General features: G+C 37.1%; 1 protein-coding gene across 2 annotated transcripts; it reads left to right on the top strand.

Annotated features, from left to right (window-relative positions):
* The first annotated feature begins 2,251 nt into the window (after positions 1–2,251).
* LOC579939 lies at positions 2,252–22,472 on the top strand. 2 transcript variants are annotated; one of them, XM_780028.4, is made up of 12 exons: positions 2,252–2,376; positions 9,096–12,537; positions 12,908–13,126; positions 13,894–13,971; positions 14,290–14,513; positions 15,080–15,434; positions 16,002–16,334; positions 17,042–17,253; positions 17,792–17,947; positions 18,759–18,981; positions 20,049–20,105; positions 20,645–22,472. In XM_780028.4, exons 2-12 carry the CDS (start codon positions 9,154–9,156, stop codon positions 21,131–21,133), a joined length of 5,730 nt encoding a protein of 1,909 aa, XP_785121.3. In that variant the 5' UTR covers positions 2,252–2,376; positions 9,096–9,153; the 3' UTR covers positions 21,134–22,472. The 2 variants fall into 2 exon arrangements, with proteins under 2 accessions (XP_785121.3, XP_011670172.2); XM_011671870.2 differs by lacking the exon at positions 2,252–2,376 and adding an exon at positions 4,320–4,338.
* The last annotated feature ends 1,551 nt before the right edge of the window (positions 22,473–24,023 follow it).

The raw sequence follows: 24,023 nt of genomic DNA, 5'->3' as shown, positions 1-24,023 counted from the left end.
CAGGAGAGTACACGATAGAGTACACGATAGAGTACACGATAAAATTGACGATATCGTGAACTTTATATCGTGAACTTTTCACGATAAAATTCACGATATCGTCATTTTCATCGTGAAAAGTTCACGATAAAGTTCACGATATCGTCAATTTCGTGAATTTCTTCGTGAAAAATATGCGATAAAATTGACGATATCGTGAATTTTATCGCATATTTTTCACGATTTAGTCTATTCGCGATGTCCCTTCAGGGCCACCATACTTTCATTATCAATATTATCTCAATACATCAAATTGTGTAAATATATGATTCTTATGGTTTGCTTTAATAAAACACACACACACACACACAAAACAAAAAATATTATCTCAATACATTTTCTACTTTCTAGCATTGATATTATCAATATCATTAATATATTCATCATCATTAATATTATCATGATAATAATAATACAACATATACAGATCATGGTACCGGTACAGTATATAATATATTCTGTATCATCAAGCTGCATTATTACCTTTACAATGGTCACTGCACACTCTGTGGGTATTGATGTAGCTCCTTCCATTAGTGAGGGCATTCCTTGATGAGTTTGATGTGCATTCACTCTGCTAAGAAATTGGCTCTCCCAAGTGAAGGAACTACCCGTCTCTTCTACACCATCTGCCGCGGCCTGAAATCAAGGTGTAAATGTACCATATAGTCACTGATTACATCCTTACATGTATTTCCTGTATGTGATTCTTTAATTCTGAAATAGGTTAAGACTGAATATTCCAAAGGAAAAGGAAAAGAGAACCAAGGGAAAGTAAGAAGTGGAAATGCCAAATGCATTCACACAAGACCATGAATACTGAATGAGAAGAGAACAAAGGAACATATACCAGATGAGATGGAAGACTCTGGTATGCAGTGAGGAGATGCATGCAAGAAGAAATTGGGTTGAGTAGTTGAAGTAAAACTAATGAATATATGTAACTGATAATCAAATGATGTGAAATGAATGTGTATAGGGAGAAGAGACTAGAGAAACAAATACCGGTAGTATTAAATTTCAACAAATCTAGGTATACAAGGAGTCTCATTTTAAGTCTTACAGTAGGTTAAAATCTAGACAGAAATAACCCTCTGATATGGGTCATTTCTTTAGTAAAACTGACATTTGTTGACATTCCCAATCGAAGGTCTAGGGTAGCCAGACATATTTCAGTGGAACAACCGACGATAAAGAGAGACTGAAGCTTTTGGTCTAGTTAAAATCCTGCTGGTTCCAAGACATTTTCTGACATGTTTTTAATTACAAGATCTGAAGATCTGAAGATCGAGTATGTAATCTTTATTCAGTTATTTACTGCCTTACTATAGCAAGTAGTAAGTGCAAGCCACAAATTTCTTCACAAATTGAAATTATTTACTCCTAGGAAGCATAACATTCCAAGCTAGCCCTGTACTACTACTAGATAAAAACCAAGAAATATATTAGAAATAACCGTCTGGTATGGGGAATTCTTAAATAAAATTGACTGACCGTATGTTCATGATGTACTTCCATCTCTGTAATATGTAAGCGATCAGTGGAGCCAGACTCTCAGCGGAACACCTGCACCCGTTGAGAACTTGCAGCTTTAGGTGAAACTCACGCTTCTAAGCGATCGCGATGAGTGCAGTAGCTTTGTTACTTCCATCTGAATTCCCTTGAACCTCTCATAGACCTCTATAGGTCTAGTAATATTCTACATGTCATGTCACATTCAGGCAACTTCAGACTCTAATCAGAGGCTTTTCTACACTTGAAGTCCCTGCTTGAAGAAGAAGAAGCGACCGGAAGACCAACAGCAACAGGACTACGTTTTCTTCCGTATATATACTGTTGATGTTGATGATGATGTTGAACTTTGATTCTCTGGTTTTCGCAGGTTGCGTCTGAAGAAGTGGTCGTACCATTATGAAAAACACGGTGATATTAGGGATATTTATCTCAAGCATTGTTATTTTTATCAATCTCTTTTAAATAAATGGGTACCAAATTGTAATATTAAAGTATTTTAAAAACTGAAAACAAGTTTTTTTTTTACTAAATAACAATTTCAGTCCAAAATAAATGACAAAAATATATATTCTTGAAATAAAATATACCTATAAAACAAATCGACTCGCCCGGGTATTCCCCAATAAAACAGATGTTGGATTTCCCGTGACTCTGGCTGGTTTGGGCGCGCGCAGCTTGAATACGTATGGTACATTTACTGTTATGTACGTTGTGGTATTTTGTCTGGCGTCGAACGTGCCAAATACCCACGCACGCACCGAATGACATTTCGTCATCTCTGGAGCTGTTTTAGTGAGTTGGTGAAATTCATCGAGATCACTTGTAAGTATACCAACACATTTTGCACTGAAAAGATCGACTAACTAACGTTAGATCTCAAGTTGGGGTAGATTAAATGGACTCTTAGTTCTTGCATCAATTGCATGTAACTTTTGAAAAGCGAATGCGCGCTGCGCGAAGCTAAGCCGAAGGTACACATGACATGTACAGGCCGGGTACAGACTACAGAGTACAGGCATAAGCCGCATAGTCCATCTACATCATGGTCCTGGCCATAGCATGCCATTGTAATTGATTACATGAAATATGTGGGTATATTTATCAATTTAGCTAGTACAAACATTTGTGAGATTGCCGTGCCATGCTCTTTCATTTCATTTCATTTCATTTCATTTCATTTATTTTCCACATTAAAAACCAGAAGATACAAGTAGATCTAGGGAGGCCAATGCCCAAATCTAACTTTTTAATTACTAATTTGTTTATAATAAAACAAACATTAAAAGAAAGCATTTTCTTTCACTAAGAAAACTCACCCATCTGCCGACTCCAGAAGTTCCATAAAATAGGAGATATCCAGCTAGTTCCTATGAGGCTCCTTCTACGCCTGGCCGTACGTAAGAGCCGTGAAACGATCAATTTCAATTACGTTGAGAATTAGACAGGCCCGAGGGAATGGGCGTGTCATCATGGTCATTGCCCGGACAACAAGTTCAAAACTTCGCACGAAAGTACATTCATGCATCACCGGCTAGCCTTGAATTAGTCGCACACACCGACACAGTACTACAGGCCAGGTACGGTAATTGCATGCAAGCCGCGATCGAGCCATGCTAGCCATGGCATGGAGGGTCAATGGAGAGAAAGCTCGAAAGCCACTCATTGTAAATTAAGAAAGTAATTGAAATAAATAAATAGGCCTACCTTAGTTTTGCGATGTATTCCAATTACTATTTCCTCATGAGTAAAGATCTGACACTGCATTATCATCGATCGATAAATCCAACTTGCACTTGCATGCAGCGATCACAATACGGAATCAAACATGACTGCACGCATTGATAGACTAGACGTGTACTACTTACGGAGATATTTCTCTCCCTCTCTCTCTCTCTCTCTCTCACTAACCATATGATGATATCATACACTAAAACACACACGCTCAAATCATGGCATTCATTACACTTCTCAATTGGAGTATAGACTGCTCACGTAGACTTCTTTTTTTTTTTTACTGAAATGTCTTTTTTTACACTTCTCATACATTACTGCACGACACTGGTGTCTAGTGCTGAGAAAAAGGTACCATGTGTGAGACTACGTCAAATTTGTTTTGCGCGCGATGAGACCGGAGCTCATAAATATTCATATTATGATGTCGCAAGACTTCTATTTGGGGCTGAAACAATGAGGTCTCTGTTCACAATTTTCCTTCTCAATTTGAGATGGCTCTAGCTATGGGGCTCAAACCAACGCAAGATTGACAAAAACATCGTACTCTATCTACCTTCGAATGTGCAGTTTGTAAAAATCTGCAATTAAAAAGATATAATCTTTTTTCGTTATATTTTCTAGTTGTTAAAAGTGACATTTGTGCACATCTGATATGTTAATCTCTATCAAAAGTTCTTTGATATTAAATTGGTTCCATATTTTTAGGCTCTACCTTCAGTCATTGAGAAGGTTTTTAGTGAGCTAACCTCTGCGCCCTCTCGTTGCTGTTGTGTGCGCGCTAAGTTCGTCTGCTAAAACAATTATTGGATGGAAATACGTCAAAATCTGCAAGATCGTCAACAAATGGTGAAAGACTGTTACAGATTCGTGATTATAGGTATGTTGTGAAGTGTACAATTGTGTATTTGTTATATATTTTATTCCATATATATTTTTTTTCTTCTTTTTTTTCCTTTTGTTTTCTTCTGGTAATTTTCTGACTTGGACGACGAGCGCACAAATCGTAGGCGTAGAAGCCTTACGCCCGGGCATTGGCCTCCCTAATACAAGGTAATTAAGAAAATACATTTTATACATTTGACACATAGAGCAAATGAAAAACAGATACGCATAAAAGAACAATGAAAATCTACATCAGTTAACAAACATCAACATTAAAACATAAAAAGGTGAGTAATGTAGATGGGGCTAGAAAAAGCGAAGCTTATTGAGTCTAGCCCCGGTAGCAATGAAGGGGAAGTCCACCCTGAGAATGTGTGTGGCCAAGTAAAGGCGTAGTAAACTCATCCTCAGGGTGGACTCTCCCTTCACATGTCTGGTTTTATAATTAGATTAAATTGACCTGATGAAAACATAATTGCGATTTGAAACATAATAATAATAATTTTTTTAGATTGATATGACTATTTAGAATTGCAGAGGTATTTTTTATATTTAAATTTAAATTGTTTTTATGATGCGGATTGTTTGAGACTGTCATCTAAAGCAGACCATGTAAGGTAACCCTGGTACTTTACACTTCTTTGGCCAGTAGCAGTTCTGTAATAAATGCTATGCAAATTCTTGGAGTTTCGGGTGTTATAACAATGTACATCATTGTTGCATCTAAACCAGTTTTGAAGAGAGTTTGGTAATAGTCCCTTTTCAGACCTGTACATAAATTCTCCCAGTTGTAATCTACCTAATTCATATACAGTCAAAACCCTTAATTGTTTAAAGATATTGTTGGTATGGGCCAAATAATGAGACTTGGCAACTATGCGTATTACACGTTTTTGCAACAAATGTAAACTATTTAACAAGGTATTTGATTCATTTATCCATAGCATATTCCCATATTGTAAATGGGGTAGAATTAATGAATTGTATAGTAAAAGCAGTACTTTTGACGGTAATACAAATTTCAGTTTTGACATAACTCCAGTAATTCTCGAGATCTTCAATGCCATATCATTAATATGTAAAGACCATGATAACTTGTCATCAATATTAACTCCTAAGAAGCGGGCACTATGCACTTGCTTTAAGGGCTCTAGTGAATCAACAAACTTAAGAGTAAGTAAGTTCTTATCATATTGTTTATTCAATGGTGCAAAATGCATAAAATTTGTTTTCTCAATGTTTATCCTTAACCCATTCACTTTGTACCAAAAATTAACCTTTTGTATTTCTTTATTCATATTATGGACAAGAGTATCTAGTTTCTTCTTGCTTAAAGAGACATTAGTATCGTCTGCAAAAATAATGTATGACAAAGTTGAGGAAACATTTGGCAAATCGTTTATATATAGAATAAACAACAGTGGCCCGATTATTGACCCTTGGGGCACTCCGCATACAAGTTCTTTTTCAAATGAAGTTGCATTATCATAAACAACATATTGTTTTCTTTCCTTTAAATAATCCTTTATCCACTGTAATGGCAGACCCCTCCAACCATAGTACTCCAATTTGGATAATAAGGCTTGATGATTAATTGAGTCAAAAGCCTTTGAAATATCCAATGACAAACAAAGTGAATGTTTGCTATCATCAAGGGAAGTAAGTATTTGGTCCAAAAAATATGTCAAGGCCAATATAGTTGAATGACCAGATCTGAAGCCATATTGAAAATTTGACAGAATCCCTCGTTTCTCAATGTAAGACAATAATCGAGAGTAAAATAATCTTTCCAAGATTTTGGAGAAAATGGGCAAGAGTGACACCGGTCTATAATTACAAAACTGATCGAGAGAGCCTTTCTTATAGATTGGAGTCACCCTTGCTAGCTTCATACTGTGAGGGAATTTACCAGTGGAGAGGGAAAGGTTAAAAATGTGTACAAGTGGAGCAAGAATGAGATGGATTGATTCTTTAATGACAGAAACAGTTATATTATCATGACCAGGACTTTTACCTATTTTCAATGCCTTCACTATATCTATAATTTCATGACCTTCTATTGGTTTCAGAAACATTGACTGTTGATATTGACCATTCATATAAGACCTACACTTCAGCATGTCAATATTACTTATATCTGTAAACATTGTCCCAATGCTTATGAAATATTCATTGAATTTGTTTGCGATGTCAACAGGATCTGTAAGTTTCTTATTATTTTCATCACGAAAACAGTCTTGGTTCTTTCTTTTGATTCCCCTATTCAACATGTTGTTGATAATATTCCAGGTTCGTTTGCTGCAATTACTTTCTTCAAATTGCTTTGCATAGTAAGATTCTTTTGACCTTCGAATAATTGAAGTTAAAGTATTTCGATACTGTCAGTATACTTTTTTTCTGTACACAGAAGGGTTCTTCAAATACTTTTTGTATAGCTTTATCTTTTTCTTACATGATTTCAAAATTGCTTTTGTAATCCATGGTTTCGATTCCCTTTTTCGGCAACGCTTTTCTTTCAAAGGAAAACAAGAATTATGTATGATATTAAATTTACTGAGAAATACTTCATAAGCTCTATCACATGACTCTTCTTGCATCACATATTCCCAAGAATGTTCAGTCAGGGCAACCCTAAATTTATCAAAGTTTGAGCGAGACATGTCTCTTGAATAAGTTTTATTGCATTGATCTCGCTTAAGCCTTTCGTTATGTTTTGACCGATTGAATACAAAAATTGGAAGGTGGTCTGAAATGTCTGCCAGTAAAATACCGCTTTATAACACTAGACTTGTGTCATTGACAAAAATATTGTCAATAAGAGTTGAACTTGACTGAACTATTCTTGTTTCCTTTGTTATGAGAGGGGCATAAGAGTGAGAAAAAACCATTTCCAAGAAAGAGTTGACGTTGGTCAGAGTGTACATCCAATAAGTTTAGATTGAAGTCGCCTAAAAAGTAGCATGTTTTATTTTCGCGATCAACTTTCTCTAGAATATTGTTAAGATCTGTTATAAAGTCAACACAGCTTTGAGAAGGAGGTCTATAAATTACTGCAATTGTCAAGTTTTTACTATTCCTGTGGATTACCTCAATGAAGTAAGATTCAATATTTTCATTAAATACAGACAGATCAGTTCTCTCCTTAATATGAAATGAGGTTTTAGCAAATATTCCAACACCACCTCCACGGGATAGTCGCCCTTTGCCATAATATTCGTAGCCAGCAAGTGACAATAGACAATCTGGACCTTTCGGAAGCCATGTTTCGCTGAGCAGAATAAAATCAACTTTACACTTTAGCAAATCTAGAAACTCAGACATAGTATCAAAGTTTTTGTTGAGACTGCGGCAATTAATATGCATTAAGGATATGTATTCTTCATCCAATAACAAAATTTCGTTATTAAGTTGATCAGGTAAAAAATACTCTGTTTCTTTGTCTATTATATTGTTTATTAGGTCTGTGCCGAAGTTATCAATGGCACTATCATTGCATGATTCTAGTAAGTCTTTCAAATCAAAAATTAAAAATAGGTAGTTGAGATGACATAATGACAAGTACAAGTACGAACACAACTTATGAAAAAACAAAAAACAAATTCTAAAATACAAGAGATGAATAAAAAATATCAAATCCAAAAATCGACCCATCTGGAAGTTTTAAAAGTTTTCACAACTTGACGTAATTATTTATTTCCGTCCACAATGTTCCATACGGTATAATTTCTTCACAGCAGTACTTACAGCATGTATGCTGAAATTAGGAATCACAGAGCCCTGAGGTCTTCACGACAGGTGATCAGCTTCTTGGCAGCTTTGCTCCCGTTTGTTGTTGGTACCGCGACAAATATCCTTCCCTCCGAAGACCATGCCGCAGAAACCCGCTGTTCCTTGTATTTTTTGTATGCTTCTTGAAGTAGAGCGCGACTCCTTGCGGTAAGACCCTCTTGTATGGTGATACCTGTCGATATCAGTTTTCGTCGATTTCTCAGAAGTTCCTGGCGTTTACGGTGTGATGTCAATTTCACAATGATTGGTCGCTCTCCCCTTTTCGCGTTAGAATCGCGAATCCCAACTCGATGACTGATGTCTATTTCAGCATGTTGCATATCAACATTGATTTTCTTGGCTACCTCCATGACGATGTCGTCCGTCTTTGATCTGGTTATACACATGGCATGAAAGACTAGATCTATAGAGTACCGAAGCTGTGACGTCATTAAAATCAATTTTTAGAATTTCTCAATTTTTTCTTCATTTTCCGATAGAGCGTCAAAAATAATGTCCAAATGTCGAAAATCGAATATGTTAAGTATTGGCTGAGATATGACCATCTGAATAAATATATGTCCTATGGGAACTCAATGTTATATGCTCTGGCTCCTAGGAGCCAGAGCATATAACACTGAGTTCCCATTTATTCAGATGGTCATATCTCAGCCAATACTTGACATAGTTTTCAACATTTGGACATTATTTTTGATGCTCTTTCGGAAAATAAAGAAAAAATTGAGAAATTCTAAAAATTGATTTTTTTTTTGATGACGTCACACTTCACCACTCTTTAAGCCTAGGAATTAGGGGCAGAAGTCTTGATTTGGTATTCTTATCAGATGTTTATACCTTACATTAAACTTTTTTGTGAACCAAGGATTTCAAGTCTATATCGAGTCTATCTACGATTATGTAGACTGTATAGGCTTTGTACATATTTGGTGCAAGTGGAACAATTAAATAGGAGGACATTGAAGAAGTTACATTATATTTTGGCTGGCAAAAGTGATGAGCTGTTTAGCTTGCTAAATATGATGCTGTGTATTTATTTATGGAAACAGTCGAAACGCAAAAATGAACATAAGGCATGCTAACAAAGTTCATATCATGATATTAATGTTATAATTATGCAATATTCATTTGATTCACAGATCTGATGTGTAAGCTGAAAAGTATCAAGTGAAGTTCGTAGGACTTCCATCACCCACCATGGATTTCGCAGACTGCCTGTCAGCCTTTGAAGATTTCCTACGCACCAAGGAGACATTCAGGTGTTCCAGTGAAGAAATGGATTCCTTCTTGCAAACTTTATCCATTACTGAGGAGACCAGGGATCTTGTAAAGAAGGCCATAATGGAAAATCCTCCTCCAACTCTCAAGGTGCACAAGCAGACAGTATCTCTTTCCAATTGTTACATTGACAGTATCAAACAAATGCAGGATGTTCTGCAGAAAGACAGGACTGGAAAGTTGGGCCATATCATGCAAGAAATTCAAAAATCACTGGGCCTTCCTCAGAGGAACATGTTCTGGGAGATCACAACGATTCTTGAATTTTCAGGCGAGGATAGGGTTTCTGTTAGGATTTGTGAGCAGAAGCAACGAGTCTGTGAAGCGAAAGTGAAGATGCATCAGTATTTCTTGCTGGAAGGTTTGCAAGACGTCGTTGCCTGTCTTTCAGAAATTGGAAATAGTTCTTTAGAGGATGTGTGGAAATCATGTAAATCGTCATCTGCTCCACTTGCCATGCAGAAAGTGGGCATGAATCAGAGTAAATTTGAGAAAACGCTGGAGAGTTTCCCCGAAGCTTTCCAAGTTGAAGATGGTAAAGTGTTCTTGAAAGACAACCCCCAAATCACATACTCATTGATTCTTTGCCATATGCAGTCAGCTCAACATAAACTCAAAGATCACCTGTACAATAAAGGTGCTCTTCTCAAGAATGAACTGTTCCATTTGACCCCACAGCTGCTAAGTAGAGCAGAGATACTCGCAATGGGAGAAGGCATGGAAACATTCTCTTTTGCTCTGCAGTCACTACGTGATGATTTCCTTCTAATACCACCTCACATGCTAGTCGTTGCCCAAGGAACATCTCAAGTACAGGACAATCCTTTTGTAAGTGCTGTCTCCAAGATCAAAGACTTCATCAGAGGCGAAAATGCTGGGAATGGCACTTTAATGAGCCAACTTTTAAGAGTTGTTAATAAGACGCTGGGTCCTTGTGAGCAAGCAGCAGTAGGAAACACTAGCCAGAAGCTCAGAGAAACCATTGCTGCCTATCCAGGCCACTTTATCATCGGACATGGCACAGTTTTTGTCGTGTCAGATGATGCCGTCCTTCTGGATGTTATGAACATAAAAATGCAGAATCTTCCAATTACCAAGATCGATCAGGAGATAAGTAGTAGTGAGTGTTCATCAGATCAGTACACAGAATCCTTTGAGGACTCTGCAAACTCCTACCCTCTTGATCAAGAAACGGGTTCATCGCAAACCGATAATGATGTCTGTAGCTCTGTTCAGTATACTGAACAATCTGAATGCTCAGCAAACTCTGACCCTCCCAATCGTGACGAAGGTTCACACTGTACAGATAATGATGTATGTAGCTCCATTCAGAACACTGAACATCCTGAAGGCTCGACAAACTCTGGCTATCTTGATCATGACACAGGTTCACTCCATACAGAAAATGAGGCACAAAGCTCCATTCAGAACACTGAACTCCCTGAAGAATTGGCTAACTCTGACACTCCTTACCGGGACACAGGTTCATCCCATACAGATAATGATGTATGTAGCACGGTTCAAAACACTAAATGTCTTGAAGACTCTGTACATTCTGACACTTCTGATCAAGACACACGTTCACTATGCACTGATGATGATGTATGTAGCTCCGTTCAGAACACTGAACATGATGAAGACTTGTCAAACTCTGTCACTCCTGATCAAGACACAGGTTCCACATGCATTGATGATGATGATGTATGTAGCTCCATTCAGAACACTGGAGATCCTGAAGACTTGGCAAACTCTGACCCTCTTGATCAAGGAACAGGTTCATCGCACACCGATAATGATGTCTGTAGCTCTGTTCAAAATACTGAACATTCTGAAGACTTCACAAACTCTGACCCTTCTATTCAAGGCACAGCTTCACCTGATGGTGTATGTAGCTCTGTTCAGAAGACTGAACATGATGAAGACTTGTCAAGCTCTGTTACTCCTGATCAAGACACAGGTTCCACATGCAATGATGATGATGGTAGATGTAGCTCCGTTCAGAACACTGAACATGGTGAAGACTTCGCTATCTCTGACCCTTCTCATCACAACACAGCTTCACCTCATGCAGATGATAATGCATCTACCGGTAGCTCCATTCAGAAATCTGAACATGATGAAGACTTGGCAAACTCTGTCACTCCTGATCAAGACACAGGTTCACCAAGCACTGATGATGGTGTATGTAGCTCCGTTCAGAACACTGAACATGATGAAGACTTGTCAAACTCTGTCACTCCTGATCAAGACACAGGTTCAACATGCATTGATGATGATGATGTATGTAGCTCCATTCAGATCACTGGAGATCCTGAAGACTTGGCAAACTCTGACCCTCTTGATCAAGGAACAGGTTCATCGCACACCGATAATGATGTCTGTAGCTCTGTTCAAAATACTGAACATTCTGAAGACTTCACAAACTCTGACCCTTCTATTCAAGGCACAGCTTCACCTGATGGTGTATGTAGCTCTGTTCAGAAGACTGAACATGATGAAGACTTGTCAAGCTCTGACCCTTCTCATCACAACACAGCTTCACCTCATGCAGATGATAATGCATGTACCGGTAGCTCCATTCAGAACTCTGAACATGATGAAGACTTGGCAAACTCTGTCACCCCTGATCAAGACACACGTTCACCATGCACTGATGATGATGTATGTAGCTCCCTTCAGAACAATGAACACGATGAAGACTTGTCAAACTATGACACTGCTGATCAAGACACAGATTCACCAAGCACTGATGATGATGTATGTAGCTCCGTTCAGAACACTGAACATGATGAAGACTTCGCTAACTCTGACCCTTCTCGTCAGGACACAGCTTCACCTAATGCATTAAGTTCTGTTCATAACATAGAACACCCTGAAGTCCTGGCAAACTATGACACTCCCGGCCATGACACAGATTCACTATGTACTGCTGATGATACATGTACCTCTGTTCAGAAGTCTGAACATTCTGAAGACTTCCCAAACTCTGACCCTTCTCATCACGACACAGTTTCTGCAGATGCTGATGTATGTAGCTCCATTCAGGACACTGAACATGATGAAGACTTCCCAAACTCTGATGCTCCTGCTGACACCACTTCACCCAATACAGATAATGATGTACATGCATGTAGCTCGGATCAGACTCCATCACTAGGGCAAGACGAAGTTGAATCTCTTGGAAGTGAGATCATCTCAGACTCAGAGTCTCTTCATTCTGGAACAAGTAGCGAGGCAGGAAACCTGGACCCAGATACTGTACTTTCAGAATCAACAGACCAAGAAATAGTCACTATTCTTCAGGTGAGTTGTTATGCTGTGAAATCTGCTAAATCCACTTCTAAACTTGATCATTTGTGCTAATGTTTGTTCAATGCAGATCAAACATTGCTACTTTTAACACTGTTGCAAGTTCAGCCCAACCTTTTCAGTTTACAGTTTTCAGTTTAATGTCCTTACAAAATAAAATGCAAGTTAAACAAGTTTGGTCTCTATATTGAATGATATAAAAAGCAGTGTATTCATTCACATCAGCCATTTGAATATCTCCATAATTTACTATAATGAATGACTAATGTAAATAAACATGTATTCTCTGATCGATTTTTTTTATTATTATTTATTTTTTTGGTGGATTTTTATGATATCTACTGTCTCATCTCATACACTGCAGGACTTGAACTATTTTGGTAAATTGATCAAGGAGTTTCTAAGCAAGGCGACCTATCCGATACTATCTGTATCATTATCTGATGGTTGGTTGATTGCCAGTCTCTGGGATGGACCTACCTTCGCTACCTGCTTGACCCCCTCATCTTGTGATCAACAGCAGATACTTGGACCATCGGAAAGGATCGCATTGGATTTCTTGACCAGTAAATCGATCCTGAAGGTGCTTACCAATATTTTCACTTTGAACAACTATGTATTATTAGTAAATGTAGAAACAAATGTTCATGTTTATATAGTATATTTAGTAATTTTGAGTGAATTTTTGTACTTTTTTGTGGGCAAACTATTACTCCCCTTGGTTGCCACTTGACATGCTACATTTATTTGAGTTAGAGATTCAAGAAGTATCCACTTTGATGACTCTTATGGCCAGAAAGATATTACATTTCATGGGAAGGGTGCAAATTTATCAATGTGTCACTGCCAGTTTTAAAGATATTGCAATCATGAAATAGGTATGGACTATTGGGAAATACATGTATGGTCAATGTCATTTTTTGTCTACCATGTAACTTCTATGTCTTGATCAACCAAAGCATAGAAAACCTAAAAGAAGCATAACTAACAGAAAGAGCCAAATCACAGCTTATTATATAGTTCATAGTAGACTCTACTATATAGCCTGAATATGCACATCTTAAAGCCTATCTGCACTAGTTTGGCCAGGAGGGATTAGACCTCCCTCCATGGTCACTGACTGGTGGTTATCTCATCAAATCAGCTCTCAATTAACATAAGAAAAAGGGGACTATGGGGGACCAAAGGGTACCGCTTAGGCATTGTTTGTTGTAAAGAGGGCGCAAGTAGCTACAAGCACTGCAGTACCGCTTTAAGTTGGAGAATTTACAATGTTTAATTTCATCACCCAAATTTATTTTTCTCCCTCTTTTATGTATAAATTCTAATCCATCCCATTTTTAACTGCAGGTTGTTTTCGATTGGAAGCATTGTTTTGAGATAAGTGATGCACTTGGAATTCAGATGGTCAAAGTGTTTGACTTGATGGTAAGTTGATATAAAATCTAGAAATCTGATGTAAAGGTTACATGGTGTTGGTTGATGATTAAGTACTGATGTCTTTAACTCGATTCTGACTGAAAGATTATAATACTGTAATGTAGATTGTAGAATTCGTTATTAGAAGATCTTGAATTTTAAGTTTAACCAGCAATAAAATGAGAGGTGTATTAATTGATGATCCTAATACATGTGTATATTTGATTTAAATGCCAGACACCATTTACTCAGGATCACTTTAATAATGGAATCCAAAGCCATTTTTAAAATTTATTTTTATAAATAATTATTGTTATTATGTTGCAGGTGGCAGAAAGGCTCATCAGGCCCGGGTCCAAGTTCTCTCAGGCTCTGCCTGAATCCCTGAATTTCTTTGGCATTGATCCCTGTCATACCGTAGAGGTTTGTATAGGAACTATCCAGGCTCCTGTCTATGGTGAGGTGTACAGTAAGGAAGCGATTCTCAAGCTCAAGGAAACGGCAAGGTGGACCATGAAGCAGGTCCCATATCTCTATCAAAAGATGTTAAGGTAAGTACTGACACATGATTAAGGATTTATTATGTGCAGATTAGACTGGAAAGTGTTTAAACAATTATGAAGGGAATAAATTGGTATTGAGATTGCATGTGAAACAATTTAATACAAGTTGTCACCACTTTATTTCCGCTCTACAAAGTAGATTTTTACTTTTCATTTAGAGGCTTTTAGAATGTGCATGCCCAGGCATCTACTCACTTGCTACAATGCCAAAGTGATAAAGCTGAAGGCCATTTTAGCAATGCCCATTTACTGTCTTATGTCCTGTCCCTTAAACTGATCATGCCCGGCACTAACATCTTTTGACAAGACATTAATCCACATTTGCCACTCTCCAGGCTGGTGTGAATGGGTACCTGGCAGTTGCTGGGGTAATGATATTTGGAGGCCCCTTGGGAATAACAGCATTGGTGCTGATGAGGCTTTCCTGGGAAAAAAAAGTTATTATTTTACATTATGAAGAGCGAAGAATCACTCTTCCTTTTGAACTTAAAATGGAAGCAATCAAGAGATGTTAACAAGCTATCCAATTGTTTTACAATTCCTATTTCTCACAGACTGATGAAACCATACCAGATCACCAAGGTAAGCAAACTATATGATGATGAAGTTGAAGACCAGCCTTTCCCATCCAGCCAAAATGAAGAACCATCTTGTAGTGCTATCACATCATCCATAACCAGTTCTGTCACATCGTCAGCATCGCCAAACGCTTCTAAGAATTCTGCTCCTGTCGTGTCATCCTCTGAAATGGGTTCACAGGTGCATGTTCCTGTTACATCATCAACAAAAGTAAAGGCCACTTCTGAGATGCCTGTCTCTTTCCAAAGAGTGTCCTCAACCTCTGGTGATTTAGATGAACCCGACAGCAAGGGTCTAGCCCAATCCAGCGATGACCTTTTTTATACCGAGGTGACTCGAATCCTTGAATTTGATAAAATATTTGTGTCCTCTTTTGAAATGAAACCTACAATTTTAAAATGTATTTTCAGAGAGAAGAATATCCTGTATTCTGTAAATGATTATGATCAATGAATGCTTGAATTTAATTAAATATTTATCTCCTGTTTTTTTAAATGAAAACTACATTTTAAAAATATATTTTCAGAGAGAAGAATATCCTGTATTCTGTAAATGATCATGATCAATTCAAAATCTACCCCCAATCTGTCCTATGCTTATAGTTCAGATTAAAGTTATAAGCAAGCTGAAAGGAAATCACCGTGGCCTATGAGAACTATATTGATATTTCATTGGTAGAATCAAACTTTTATACTGGGATGTACTACATTTTTCCATCAATTTAGACGGATGCAACATTATCTCTAGAAAATTATCCATGTTTGATGATGTGAGAAAGTATTCTTATAACCTGTTTTAATGGTTAGTAGTAACAATCCTTGTGTTAAAATCCACTTCTATCCAGTGAAGGTTTGTCTTAAAACACTGATTGTTCTCTTACCATTTTATTGTTCGTAGGAGAACCTTCAGAGTGATCTGCTTTCAGGACCCGAGGTGGATTCTAACTTTCTCATCAGGGACGATAGATCCAGGACCACATCCGGGTCTAGCAGATCCAGGACCACATCTCCATCTAGCAGATCCAGGACCACATCCCGTAGATCCAAGAAGATGCAGACAACCAAGAAACAAGAGGAATCCTCTCGACAAGTCACAGAAGGATCAGGAAGTACTCCCTCTCCAATGGCTTATGAAGACGGGACATCTGAACAATTGTCTTGCATGGTCAATGCCAAAGTACTCCACTATGATGATGCAGGAAAGCCAATTCTAATCACTTGTGCTAATGAGGTATGTACTGTAAAACTAGAAACTTTGCATGCATGAAATGTTCTTAAATTTCAAGATTGACTAAAATTTGCAAAAGTTTCAAGGCAATGGACTAATTATAACACAATTGATTCAATGCTCATTTTTTGCAATTTGGGAAAGTTTCTTGCTTTCGAAATGGCTGTCATTCACAATTGGCATCACGGTCGTACTTTAGTTGAAAAATAGTGAATAGATTATATCTGATATTTAGTAACATTTTTATAAAATGTGACAAATGTCATCAATGATTTATTAGATGAGAGTAATTGAAATCTTTGATGGCTCCACCTACAATCAGAGGATGACACTGTGGACCAATCACCCCAAAACACCTTTCATTACGACCCAGGGAGTCTCTACCATCAGGTTCAAGTTGGGTATGGCCCACCTGGTCCTGTCTAAATCTCCTTCATACTCGAACAGGACAATGCATAGTCCTCGAGCATAAATGGGGATATAGTATAGATGGAGGAACTGTGTTCAACTGTGTGGAGGAACAGGCAATGAAACACCTCTTGGTCTGTATGCCCCCTCCTAACAGAACCATGTCCTCCCAAAGACCTAAAAGGGTTTGATGCCAAGGCCAAGTCTTGTGTCCTGCACTGGACTGGGCTTGTATAGTGACTTTGAGAAAAAGAAGTAATTGATAAAAAGTTGTTTTCATGATTCATTTAATATCTTTTCAGCTTGCCAACGAAGCCATCAATCCATGTCAGATCAGTCATGAACTATCCAAGGAATTTGGAGAGATTGTTATGCATGACCAGGAGAAGTTCCTTGAGGCCTTTGGTATCTGCATCAAGTATAACCTGAAGAAGCTTTCAGAGACAGATAAATCCCTTGCACTGGATCAACTCACAGAGGTGGTCATGGATTTGGGAAGAAAGCCAAGTGCAAGGTATTTTGTTGTTGTTGCATTTTTGTCAAGACTCATGCCTGATGAGGACAGACATTTCTGTTCATCATAATTTACAGTACTGGCATATGCTATGTCATACAAATACATAATTTTCCCCCTTTTCTTTTTCTTTTCTTCTTTATAACAAAAAAATGGAATATGTGTATATAGGAACATTGATCAAATGAAATATGTGACAGATCACAATTGACATTAGGATGTGTGGCATTCAGAGAAGCATAGGTACAAATGCAAATAGTAACAAGTGATATAAATGCTTTTTGAGCCTTAAAAAGATATCTTATTCTGCATCATATAACATGACAATGAAATTATTCAACACTTATTGCCACTCTATTTTTCTCTTAAAAGTGAAAGATGGTATGATTAAAAATCTTGAACATATTTCACCACACATTATTTATTAGGGTTTCATGTAGAGGTGACATGATTGGACATTCATTCTATTTGTAGTTTATTATTTTACATTTATTCAAATATGCTTCTAAAATCTTGTGGGGTTTTATGATGCACACAGGTATTACCAACCAGGACACCCTGGTCAGCTAAAAATCAAGACTATTGGTGAGAATAAACTCACGAAGCAAGATCTCAAAGACATCTTAGAAGGACATTGTTCACCGGTATCAAGTGATCATAGGTCTACTATCAAAGAAACACTTCATAGAGTGGGGTAGGTATATTATACATGTAACTTGATTGATAATAGTGATAACATCCACATTAATGTTGTGTATATATTTTTCCCACAGATGGTTGGAGATGCTCAAGCCACTTCCAAATTTATTACCTATTATTACCATAGCTTTAACCCTGCTTCCGTAAGGAGCTGAAAAGTATTCCCAAGGAATCAGTTCCTACCAGCCACCATTTTACCAAATGTTGGTTGTGCTGTATAATGTATGATATGTAATGGGTAAGAGGAAGGATTACATATAAAGTAATGTGAATTCTATGAGATGGTTGCAGTTTTAATATAGAACTTAAATGAGCACCAACTATTTAAAACAATGTTTTGTGAAATACACCCCCGTACTTTAATTGGTTCAGAGGTGTGAGGGTCCAATAACATAAAAGCCAGTTCGTAAATCCTATCTGCGCATGGGCAGATAAAGGTGATTTGTTCCCAAATTGTAAAATCCATTGAGACAAATACTGGTACCGTGCTCATGAAAGCTATGTAATCAGTTCATTTATGCACCGACAGTACATTTATCTGATACACAGGTGGAAGTATTCTTCTCAAGAGGCAAACAAAAGGTGTTCATGAAGCACCTCCGTCACTTCGGCAGTGATTATTCTAAAAAGCACAAGTGGGACATATCCATTGTGTAAAAGATCTGTGGATATTTTGGGGTAATGCATACAAAAGCTATTTACGAACTGGCTTATAGTGTGATACATTTTTCATAAGACACATCTTTACATAGTGATATCCTTCTTCCAAGTTTATGTTATCATTATTTTATCTCTTAACCTTGCAGGATTATGTGCAATCGTCAAAATGAACCAATAGGTCTCACAACTCTCACTAAGCACGCGGTCCTAGGATGTGCGACCCCTCTCTTTGACCTCATGAACCAGGGACAGTCCATTCTCTTTGTAGGGAGTCCTGGTGTTGGAAAGAGTACCATATTGAGGGAAGCAGCCAGGGTGATAAATGATGTTGTGATGAGGCGTGTGGTCATCGTTGATACATGCAATGAGGTTCGTACTTCCTTAATAGGTCATCTATAATAACAATACATATGCATTTTTCTGCTTCTGTGCAATGTTGTTTTTCTCTATTCTTTTCTCTTTGTACTTCCCCCTTTATTTTTTTCCCCTTTATCTGACTTTTTGTCTCTCTTTGTCACTTTGCAACACCTTTTTTTCTCAGTCTACTTAAATGTGTTCCTATAAATATTCAAAGTAAATAGTGATTTTATTTTAGAATTGAAAATAAAACTTTCATTGCAACTCATGAAGTAAGAACATGATTAAAGCATGTAAAATTGTAGATGATTTTTTTTTAGTAGTTGTAGTGAATGTTTTAAATTGATTATGGATGAAATTGATATGACAGGTGATCAGAACATCTTACAGTCTGCAAAGCTATTGAAAAGTTTGCATTTGCATATTCCTGTTCATTTATTTAAAGGGATAGTCAAGTTCTGTTTTCAGACCGCAAATGCCTTCAAAGTGCATAGTTATTGCTCTTATTCTTATCTATGACATTTCTAGTGCCCTTTTAGAACCTAACATTGCTATGAAGGTAATCTTAGACCCCAAAATGTGTGAAATTTAGCCAATACGATCATACCCATTCAGCTCCACTTTCAAAAAAACATGGTGACCGTTAATTAATTATTTAATTAAAAATAACAATACATGGGCCGGCTAATTGTGGGTAATAAAAGCAACCCGAAAATGCCAACAAAAAAGCCATCATCGGCATTGGCTGAAATACGACGTAAAAGTCGTTATTCCGGTTTTTTCAACGGTTTTTTCAAATATTTCAAAATATCTAATATTTGTGGTGATACACAAGTATTAGAAATTGTTATATTTCAGCCGTCTTTGAACCGATTTTGATCAAACAAAGATGATTTTGTCATTTAAATATTATGTTTTTTCAAATTTGACATTCAGTTTCAAAAAATTATTTTGTGCAGCGCCCTCTGCAACAGAACACAACTATCCCTTTAAGTAAAATGTATTTACCGGTAGATACCGAGTTGAGTCGTGATAGACAACAGGATGAGGGATCTAATGATATTTTTGTTGTTGTGCAGATTGCTGGTGATGGGGATGTACCACACCCTGCTGTAGGAGGGGCAAGGCGTGTTCAGGTATGTAAAAATGCATTGACTTCAGGGTATTAGAGTCTTGTGTGTACTAGATTGAAGGAGTAGTATTTCATATCACATTATTCCATCAAAGCCATGTCTAGATTATGTCATATTTGCCTGATTTTTCTTGTTGCTGAAGTTTGTTTTTGTAAACCCTAGTGTGTTTCAGTTATATTTGTCAAGAAATAATAATAATAATAATGATATTCCACTTTTATATAGCGCCCATTACATCGATACAGCAATGTGCCTAGGGGCTTTACAGATATATTATTACCCCAGTCATCAGATACAGGCTTACCTGCACACAATGTATGCACATTTTCCATTCCCTGGGAAGGTACTTACAAACAGTTTACTGAAAAGTCCCTTTTGCCAGTTTGTATGCTATGTACCACAATGAATACCTATATTTTCCTTCTGAGATCTTTATCAACCATCGCCAACGCTCCTTATGTTGGAGATTTTGCATACAGTTCATTTCATTGAGATTGTACTGAGTTCTGACAACCCTGATCATATTTGTCTACTTTGTACAGCTTCCTGACCGTGATTCACAGCCGAACATGATACGAGAAATAGTGCGCAACCACAGTCCTCACACCCTTGTCATTGACGAGGTCGTGACTGAAGCGGATGCTGCGGCAGTCCATGCGACCAGAGAAAGAGGTATCCAAGTGATCTCTGCAGCGCCTGGACAGACTCTCCAGGATGTCATCCTCAACCCGAAGCTGAGACACCTCTTTGGTGGAATCCAGAACATGGCCATGAGCCATCCTGGTCAGGGCATCACTGGACACACCATCATGCAGAGGACACAGCCAGCAGCGTTTGACATCCTTGTAGAGATGTATGATCGGTACCGCTGGATTGTGCATACTGATTTCACGCGTTCCATTGACCTTTGTCTTCAGAAGGTACAGGTTGGCGTCCAGGAGAGGAGAGTGTTTTTGAAAGAAGTGTCAAAGGATTCACAAGGAATTCCTCAAGTGTTGGTGCGAGATCTTTTTGTCATGTATCCCCTATAATAAAAGATTTGAACAAAGTCCTTTATGGACTTTTTCGTGCAGTTGAGAATAAAATACCAGTCATTCCTTAAATCCATTTATTATACTTTGGGAACTTATCATGGTTAGTAAGGATGAAACTGCCAGCACATTTATTTGGTCTTGTTCTAGTTCATCTTTCACTTTAGCTGTAACAGATCTTTGATCTAATGAATCCTAAGAAGAGTAGAAAGCCTGTGAAGGTCCTGAAGGCAAAATGTATTGGTCTTGTGGTTTCATAAACCTTTTGTCAATTGGTGCTAAGAGTATAGCCAAACCAATACGTCTCATGCTTAATACTGCCAATATTGAAATATTATATTTGCAAAAATTAGTGCTGCTTATTGGTGAAGACAGTTATATTTGTATCACTTAAAATTGTGTGAACTTCAGTTCATTATGTTTGGAAATTTAAGATATTTATCTACGTTTGTCAATGTTGTTCACTTCAATGTAATTCAAAGTTTGTAATTATCATGACATTGTGTGACATAGTCATTCCTCAGTGTTAGATCTCTTTGTTTGTTCTGTAGCTTCATCATGCCATGTTACCAAATAATTCTGACCCAGAGTTTGCAAAAAAACATCAGGTTATTAAGGTTTACATCCTTCTATATTAAAGAGAACGTGATAATTCATACTGCCTTTGAGATGGGTGTAAATCACTGTATGTATTAGGTATGTATGGTATACTCTGTTTTGTTAATAAGTCTTCCTCTTTTTTGTTGTTGTTATGGAAATGTATTGCTAAATCAGGTATTAATATGTTTGATCTTTTTTGTAAGCAGTCTAGTATTTGTAAGAAATCAGAGTAATTATTCTAATTGGGTCAATACTCATATGTGTGTTAAAAAATGAATGATTAGATGTAATTTTCATAACCATAATATATAATATAATAACCTTACTGCTTCATTACCAGTACAATACAAAGAATCCTTAAGTAAAGATTTTCAAGAAATTTGTCTACATGTAATATTGTTTTGATTTGCATACCACATAAAATTAGACAAAATAATATTAAAAGGCCATCCAACCAATGTTAGAAGATAATTTGAATGAAAGTGGAAAAATAAAATAAAATAAATAAATTAGACCAATAATAAGAAATTTATGAATGTTTGATATATGAGATCACTACAGCTATGCAAATCTCAAATTGGCAAAATGGTGACCTAGTGACGAATAACAGTTTCGGACAGGTTGACTGTCCGTCTTCAGGAGACGGACAGTCAACCTGTCCGAAACGTCGAGTCTACTCTCCTGCTCCTGCTCTGCAACTCTACTCGCCGACTCAAGCCAGCTTCTCTCATCTACTCAACTCTCCAACTCAATCCAGTCTTCTACTCAAACCTCTCATCCTGTCTACAACTTTCTGGTTTACAGTCCTTTTCAGGACTATACTCACTTCCGAAAGATACTCTTCCTTCCAACCTCCACTTTCTTGCCTTTCCATTTCACTTCTATTTCTATCCACTTTCCTTAGTCCTTCTAGGACTTTACACATGGTGTACCGTAAACCTCTTCCGCGATTGTTCATACCACCATGCAAACCTTCAAACATCAAATGATAGTCATGTTTTGTGTTGGAACAAATAGGAAGGTTACCTGCCACTACATCACAGTGACATTACTGATTCAGCCCGCAATTTGACGTTCTGATACTTATACCGGTAGTGATTACAAATTTCAGAAAATTCATAACTTTCTATATTTTTGGTCGGGTTTCATTCAAACAAGGTCTACTTCTGAAATTTCTCTGCCTTTCTTTAGAGTTGTATGCTATTAAGGTTGTATGCAAGGCTTTATATCATTGTACATGTAAATTTTATTCATCATTATTGTTTGGGCATGGTTTGTATTTGTATATTATCAAGACATGTATGATTGTATGTTACTTTGTATTAACTGTTGTTCAATGTTTTTTTGTCCAGTCATTATCAGCACTTTCCAGGAAATGTGTATCTCATTGTGTAGGACCTTTAAAGCAGGTCAACTTATGAAGTTATAGGTGTTTAGCCTTGCTATTGCAATAGCTAAACATGGTGACAGAATTGCTATATGAAGATGATCCAATTACATTTTGGGGCTAGTAGGTCAAGATCATAGTGGTCGTTCGACATTTAATTTATAGACTTTGGTTTTCATTGTGTTATGTCATGAATAATTTCATCCATTTCCTATACCAAATTTAAGGAGGCGGCATATAGAAGACGCAGTCGCATTTGTCTTGTTTAATTAAGCTGGAGAGAAAGAGAGAAGAGTAACAAGTAACCACATGTGTCGGTTGTTAGTGTCTAGATCAGTTTTTGTTTCTATCACTGTTTGTTACTGTGTCTGTTAGATTATCATGAAAAATAATTGTGAATTCAAAAATGCCATTTAGAACCATGTCTAACATTTTGTTTAGATCTTTTTAGGATGGTTGGTATTTTCTGCAGGCCATACAGATATTGGAGAATAATTGTATTAAAGCCTTTAGAGTATGTGATGCATGAATGTACTTTGTATTCCAACAAATAGTATATAAGATCTCCATCATAGTTTTTTTTAAAGTGTCATTCATACTAAGATACAAAATATTTTGTGAGACAATGATTTAATCTATTGCTGAAATGTGGAAGAGCTGAAGTAATGGTGTTTGGTACACATACAATATAGACATTCACTCTTCTACGGTTGGAGTGATACCATAATTTGAATGCTAATCATTCTTGCAGAATAATTGTACAGATATTAATTCATGCTGTCTGCATTTTATATTTGAATACTTGGTATCGGTAAAGTAAAGTGATATCAATTGTATTGACCCAAATATGCTCATATTAAAGATAGAAAGAAGGACCACCTCTCCTCCAACAGATTAATTCTT

Source organism: Strongylocentrotus purpuratus, unplaced genomic scaffold (assembly GCF_000002235.5).
Source record: "Strongylocentrotus purpuratus isolate Spur 01 unplaced genomic scaffold, Spur_5.0 spur5_scaffold_6, whole genome shotgun sequence".
In the NCBI taxonomy this organism is placed as follows: domain Eukaryota; kingdom Metazoa; phylum Echinodermata; class Echinoidea; order Camarodonta; family Strongylocentrotidae; genus Strongylocentrotus; species Strongylocentrotus purpuratus.
This window is presented reverse-complemented; position numbering and strand designations above follow the sequence as displayed.